The sequence below is a fragment of the Ammodytes marinus genome (genome assembly GCF_949987685.1).
Source record: "Ammodytes marinus genome assembly, chromosome: 11".
NCBI lineage: Eukaryota > Metazoa > Chordata > Actinopteri > Uranoscopiformes > Ammodytidae > Ammodytes > Ammodytes marinus.
In genome coordinates, this window is record NC_137215.1 from 12,539,990 (window position 1) to 12,547,234 (window position 7,245).

The 7,245-nt window shown below is 37.3% G+C and overlaps 1 protein-coding gene across 1 annotated transcript; it reads right to left on the minus strand.

The window, feature by feature from the left end:
• Positions 1–4,175: 4,175 nt before the first annotated feature.
• Positions 4,176–7,245, minus strand: vip (vasoactive intestinal peptide; the record flags this gene model as incomplete). Its single annotated transcript, XM_080036865.1, has 5 exons — positions 4,176–4,184; positions 4,603–4,714; positions 5,441–5,566; positions 6,527–6,631; positions 7,151–7,245. 5 exons carry the CDS (start codon positions 7,243–7,245, stop codon positions 4,176–4,178), a joined length of 447 nt encoding a protein of 148 aa, XP_079892991.1.

The window sequence follows — 7,245 nt, forward strand, 5'->3', positions numbered from 1 at the left end:
TACCCATCTGATGTAGAGCCAGCCCTGGAGAAAATTGCTCATGACATTTATGAGTCAAATATCAGCTGCCGTTTTGACACTTGTAAAGAAAGTGATTCTCAACATAAAGAGTTTATTTCAACCAGAATTGAGTCATTGGAGGAAACCCTGGTTGCATGAAATCCAATTAAATCTATGAAAATGCTGTTTTCCATTTGTTTATTCATTTATTTTTGACATTGTTTCGTGCCCAGAGTAAAAAGAGCATAACTCACCTGAGAAGTAGTACTACATATTAAAATCACATCTACAAATCATTTTAGAAACATGAGAAAAAGGCGGAATGAAATAAGGAGATTCAAAACCGAGCATTAGAGTTTCAAATCGAAAAGTATGGCGAGAGAGAACAGTAAATAGCCATTTATTTAAATGTCAAAGATTATGACTTCAAGTTTGCATTTAGGTGCTCAGGGTCCAGCAAGGTGAAATTGTCCTGAAGTGAGACTAGGATGTTTTCTGGCTTTCGCTGCTCAGCCAGAAAACTTCTAAAGATAGAAAAAAAAGAAAAACCCCATTCTTAATGCCACATGATTGTGAACAACTGAGCGGAAATAAACAGTCCATTTGCAGCTCGACTTAGTTCATCACATATCTCTGAAAAACATTTCCACCTACAGCGGGAGCCATTATAGAGCTGTGGCTGACTGAGAAGTCTGCTAATGGTGTGGAGCATGGCAACATGACTGAAAGTACGGCTACTCTCAAACCTTAAGACATCACACAACTGTCCATTAGCAGTATCAAATGTGACGTACTTCCATTGAACCTGTGAAAAGTTGTCTGAATAGGATTTAAAGGTGTAACATTACGAGGATTTTGAAAGGCTGCACTTTGATAATGTCAATCAAAGGATCACACATTATGATCCATGTTGTTAAACACCGCTGTCCTACAGAGAAAGATTTTCATGGCTACATTGATGGTCGTGCTTGCTCGTATGCAATCAGGAAAAAGGAGTGCACAAGCAGAGACAAGGTGCTGGAGGCAATAAACTGGACTTCACAGCTGCCTAAAAACTATTTACCATGTCTTCTGCCTGTACTGATTGTACATACTCTTTTGCTATATACTTTCATTATCTATTCAAGGCTATGAAAGTTATTTAATAAATCACCATGGCGCTGTCGTGTTTAGTCAACGTAACTCAAACAGGAAAAAAATAACGCATTTGTTCTGGATTATTTTCAGTAGTGAATAAATACACGTTTTTGCACGCTATCAAGTATGGTATGGACAGGGTTACCTTGCATGGCATTTTCTTTACAATGAGGAAATATAGAAAAGATCAGGAGGCTTTTTTTAAAGGGTAAATGTGTCACCCCCTGACCTTCCTGAGCTTAGTGACAAGAAACAGAGATGAAATATTGTCACACATTTCTTCCAATGGTCCAGTTCCTAGAAGTGTTTCAGAAAGCAAAAAGTAAATGTATAAAGTCCACAGCAAACTGAAGTTTACATTTACTATATGAGCCTCATGACAATTGATCCATAGGTACAAACCATAGATAGTATAATAAAACAAACTAAGCCAATAACCAACTGCTGGCCAAACGTCGCTGTCCATGGTGCTGAAGTTCTTGTGCTGTACATCCAGAGTCACACCGTCCCTTTTTGCGTTTTCCTACATCCAATTTCTTCTTCTCCCTTACTAATTATAAGTGGTGTCTCTTTTCCCTATTAACTATTTAAGACCAAAAAGTGATTAAAGGAATGCCACAGTATTAAACAGAAAGTGGCAACATGGTGGCACTTAAATTAGCTTCTGATCCTACAAGCAAAGGAAGCATTTAAAAACACTGGATGTGAACCCAGTGTTTTCATGTCAGTGTTTCTGTACTTCATATCAATCAGCTGATACCAATGGGGAATGGGCAAAGGTCGCTTTGTGCCGTTATATGTCAACATGTCGCATTGTTGTTTTTCAATAAGAAACTCTGATAACAAGCTGACATGGGACAACAGAGTTTGTTTTTTCATAGAACTGTAATAATAAACAAGACCAACTGGAAAGGACGCTATTTCTATCCAGTTATTATTAGTGTCTTTGCTCAAGTAAGAATACCCGCCAGCTCAGACGAGGAGATTTACAGCAGGCAGACTGGAATATCCTCTCTATTTCTCGTTCCTAAAACAATTGCAAGCGTTGTTGGCGACCGCTGCTGTCATAAAAAACACTACCACATTTGTCCAAAGTGGCCGCAGGAATTGTCGAAAACTGAAAGTTCCTTCGTAGTCACTTAGGGTTAGGGTTAGGGTATAAATGATTCATCGTGTATAATCTTTAAATGCCCAAGTGATCAAACTCAAGTCGTGAAACTCCAGTCGTGAAACAATCAGCCAGACAAAAGAATCAGCTTTGAAAAATAAAATAATATATTTTATTTTGGTGAGTGGTGTACATCACTAAATGCGCTAAAGGCAGGTCTAGTTATAACATCTTGCTCTACATATTGGATAGTATAAAGTGGTTATATGCATCTGTGTCAAAATTAGCTCCTCTTTCTCCTGCTCCTGTATCTCAATTCACAACATCAAATTACCACGTTTGGATTCCCTTAAACAATTAAGTCAGCACTTGGATCATTATTGCACCATTGAAAATTGATGTGTCAACTGTTTGTTTAAATTGATCACAACAGATGTGCAGCTGAAACATGTCCCCAATTTATTGTCCCATGTGTCATAGAACAATAAATATGTATGAAATAAGTATGTCCATTGAAAGATAATAGAACAACAGTTATCTTTAAAAGTGTTACAAATATGTCATTAATATGTTTATAAACAGGTATTTCAGTAAAATCTAATGGTGCTACTTGTCCACTGAAAATTACTTTTAAAAGTGCTCCATCAAAAGTGCTCCATTAATGGAAACATGATAAATAATGGTAAAATTAGTATTCAATTACAAAGATGTTCCATTCAAAGTTAATCAAGAACCATTGGTTTCTTGAAGCTTAAGTGACGGAATACATTCAATGTGAAAATCTGTTGAAAGTATACAGTCAAGTCACATGTTTAAAATAAAAAGGTTGGTGGGCCAAATTTCCCTCAGTGGTTCCTTAAAAAAACTATTAGAAAAAAGGGTTCCATTGAAAGTTTGATCTTAAAACAAATGTTGTGACAAACGTCACATTGAATTCCACTGTATACAAGTGTTTTCTTATCAGATGTAAATAGGGCTATGGTTCAGTTGACGTTCCACTTTAATTTCTACAAAGTAATGACTCCAATGAGAGCCAATGGTGCGAGCAATCCACCGAAAGTCGCTGTTAATAGTGAATGGAACCTAATTCGAATTCAATAAGACTTACTTTCCATTCAAAGTTAAATGAACAAATGTTGGTCACTTAAAGCTAAAATGACAATAAATCCAACAAAGTGTATCATCGAATTTCATTATATTCAAAATGATTGTTCAGTTTCAACAAAGCAGTGGTTTCACTGAAAGCCAATGGTGCTAGTGATCCAATGAGGATAAATTAGACAAGTTCTCTGTTGAAAGTGAATGGAACTCCTGTGAGTGAAGACGCATTAAAATGTATCGAAGCTTATCCTCCATACAACGTTAACTGAACAAAGGTTGGTCAGCTAAAGATACAGTAGATCCACCCGGAAAATCAAAGAGGAAGGTAAACTTTTGAAAGTAACTGCTGTTCTATAAACTCTCAGTGGTTAAATGCTTTTTACTGGAATTTGATGGGACACATTTCACTCAAATTTAATAGGACAGTGGTTTCTTAAAAAAGCATCTAGGAGAGACAGGGTTCCATTCCAAATGTAATGGAACAACACTGATCTTAGAAAGAAAGTACATTTGGTAGTTCTGTTTATTTTTACTGTTGCCATTTTCAGACTGGTTGACCAAACTGCACGTGGACATGTTGCTCAGTGAAATCCGCAGAGTTCTTTGGGCGAGGATCTTTAGTGATTAGTATAATATTTATATATATATACGGTATATATACAGTGTAAACATGTACTGTGTGTATGGATAGATAACCACATTGGAGAACACATCATCATTGGTTGATCTGACTTTCAAATGTCCTTTGGATTAATACTGCGTTGCTTTTTTTGGAATGGGCGGTTTCATGAGGATGAGTTGAGGTATTCACTCGAGCACGGGCCCCTCCTCAAAGTGGCTGCAAAAAAACAAGAAAGGGGAGATAATGGGCAGAGAATTGTATTATTGATCTAGAACAACCAGAAATCGGTATTCCTATCGTATTAGTAACATATTTCTACTAATTTATTTTCCTACATTTAGTCGTTTAAAGAAGCAAACGTCAGGTATCTTTATGTGTGTGTATTTGTCTCATTCTAAAAATGTAAATGTTCACACAGGAGGATTTTGTTTTGCTGTCTTTGAAGGATCTATTTGAGACCGTCAAAGTACTGCTTCATGGTTAAAAATGGTTACATTTGGTCAGGTTAGGCAGATGGTTTTACCAGGTTATGGTAAGGTTATGGTAAGGTGGGAGCTGGGGAAATAAGCATACGCATTATGTAAATGTTTAACAGTATAACCATTTGTGTATATGTGTTTGTGTGTGTTCCTACCAGTTGAAAGTTGGTTAGGAAATTATCTACGTTGATGTCATTGTAGCTTTCCTGGAAGGTGCTAGGGTCGTCCCTGGACTCCTCAGGGTCACTGGTTCCAGGATCCTCTATGCTGTAAAAGTAGAACGGCAGGCAAGGTTTGACATTGTTCCATTTTATTTCATACAAATATTTTTAAATTCTGAGAAGACTGTGAAGACTGGTGCACTTATGATCATGCTGATTTCATGTTGTGCTTAAAATGTCCTTGTGAGATGCTAAACTGTGTCTCATTGACATTTCTATTTTATGAGAAAGAAAGACATATGATTAACAAAGTAAACTGCAGTTGGCAAGAGATGGAAACACTTTAAAGTTCACTTGAACTGCCTGCCATGAGCATTATAAAGGTTATAGTGACAGCTGTGCATGCTGGTTAGCTGGTTCTATTGCACTCATTGCTATTTATCCATAAATATTGCTTTATGAGTACATTGGAGGGTTCACCTATTGAACCATGATTTGCTTTAGATATACAATGTCATGTTTGAAACACGGTACACACGATTCTGAGGATTTTTTGTTCATGCTATCATTTGAAATGATCATTATTCGTTGGTTAGTCTGGCTTCCAATTGCTGTACTCATCTAATTGTCTCCAAGCAGCCACCACAGAAATGTGAAGTGTTTGAATGTTCTTTTAGCTGTGTTTTTTCTTAGTTGCTGCTACTGTACACACTGGTTGAAAAAAAATGAATCCCCAACAGTTTAATGACATGACAAATCTTGACCTCTTTCCCTGTACAGTTGATAATACAACAAATATGGAGAAGGGAATACCTGAATGACAGAAACATACCTTCTCTTTCCTGTTAAGACTGAGTTGAGGTACTTCTTGACGGCCATCTGTTTGCGGAAGCGGCTGTAGTTGTCTGTAAAGATGGCGTCTGAATGGCGCTTCACTGGCTCCTCCATCAGCTCGTCACTGGACCGAAGAGAAGGATGAAAGAGACAAAGAGAAGCGTGAAGGTTTCACTATAGCTCAGAGGGTCAGCAGGTTTCAATGCTAAGTCAATGTGGCGCAGGATCTGTGACTCACGGTGTCTTTCTTTCCTCCTGGCTATGTCACACACACACACACACACACACACACACACACACACACACACACACACACACACATGTAATGAGGCAGTAATGGCATAAATTAACCTTTAAAAATTGTTTAGTCAATTATAAAATGGATCATCAAGCAGGCCGGGTCTTTTCATTGCAAATGTCAGCAGGTCCTCCAGAGCTAAACTATAATGCTTAACAAAACATGAAACAATGAAACATGATTATTCACTTTTTACATAAAAGTCAACAAAAAAACTTTTATGATAATTTAAAGTACTTTGTTTGCATTTCCCTTGAATTTGCAGATGGTATTGATGAAATGTAGGATATCAAATTTAAATAAAATTAAAATTAAACTTTTTCATGTGTTTTATCAAGTCCTTAATTAACTGTATGCAGCATTTTCAAGCGCATTTCTAAATTATTTGCCACAAGTATGCAGAGTTACATTTCACTCGTTCATATCTGATGGCTTTGGGTTCATATTTCCTAAAGGAAGAGGCTGATATTAGCTTCAGTTTACCCCGTCTTTATCTGGTATTTTCTCTACTTTTGTTTTCAAATATAGAAATCTTTTTGTAATAACATATATACAGCTGTTAACCAAGTATATGGATCTGGAATCAGAAAATTATTTGTTGTCCAAATGTAAAACGTGTTTACATTAGGTATAGCCTACATATTATGAACCCACATTAAACAATTTCAAGGCATGACCATGGAAAATCAGAAATAACTAAAAACCCTAATCCTTGTACTCGAGTCGCGATTCAAAAAATTAAATCCTAATCCCCTGCCTGACAGCTCTCCGGTTTCGGACACCTACCTGACCCGCTTTCCGATGAGAGACTCCAGGTACCTCCGCGCTGATAGTTGTCCCAGGAGTTTGCTGTATCCGCTGGTGAACAGACCGTCCGCGTGTCTCAACGGTCTGCAAAGCATTCCAGTACAGTTACATTAAAGTCTGGTTACAACTGATGCAACATTACATTTTCCAAATAAGCCTACAAAAAAAGTATGACGTGCACGAGCTCCAATAGATACAGTTCAACCAATAAAGTGATTTAACAGAGAAACGGCGATTGTTAACTCAGCATATTTTCTGATTTCAATGATTTCTGATTTCACTTCTTAAAGACGCCAACGTGCGTAAAATCTCCACGGACCTCTTAAATAGCTCTTAACCAACTATACAATGTAGAAAAACTATGTTTCACAGTATTGCTCGTGCTCTTTATTAGAGATAAATACGGTATCCTAATGCGCGATCACAAGCTAAAAGTATCGCCTTTGTTTAGACGCTGACACATACATTGTTATAAGAAGGTTATAGTAATGTGAGAACGATAGTTGTTTTTGATTCTACATTTCATTTTGTCTAATGTACAGAGTTGGATTTCCTTTCTTCCTGTCGTCAGTTTAAGTTGGAGAGAACTCAGGTTTTTCTTACCTCATGGATGAGTATGGCAGACTCAGAGTCCGGGAGTACAACACACTGCACAGGGCTATTAGGAAGAGCAACTGGGGGCCGGTCCGTTGTAACAT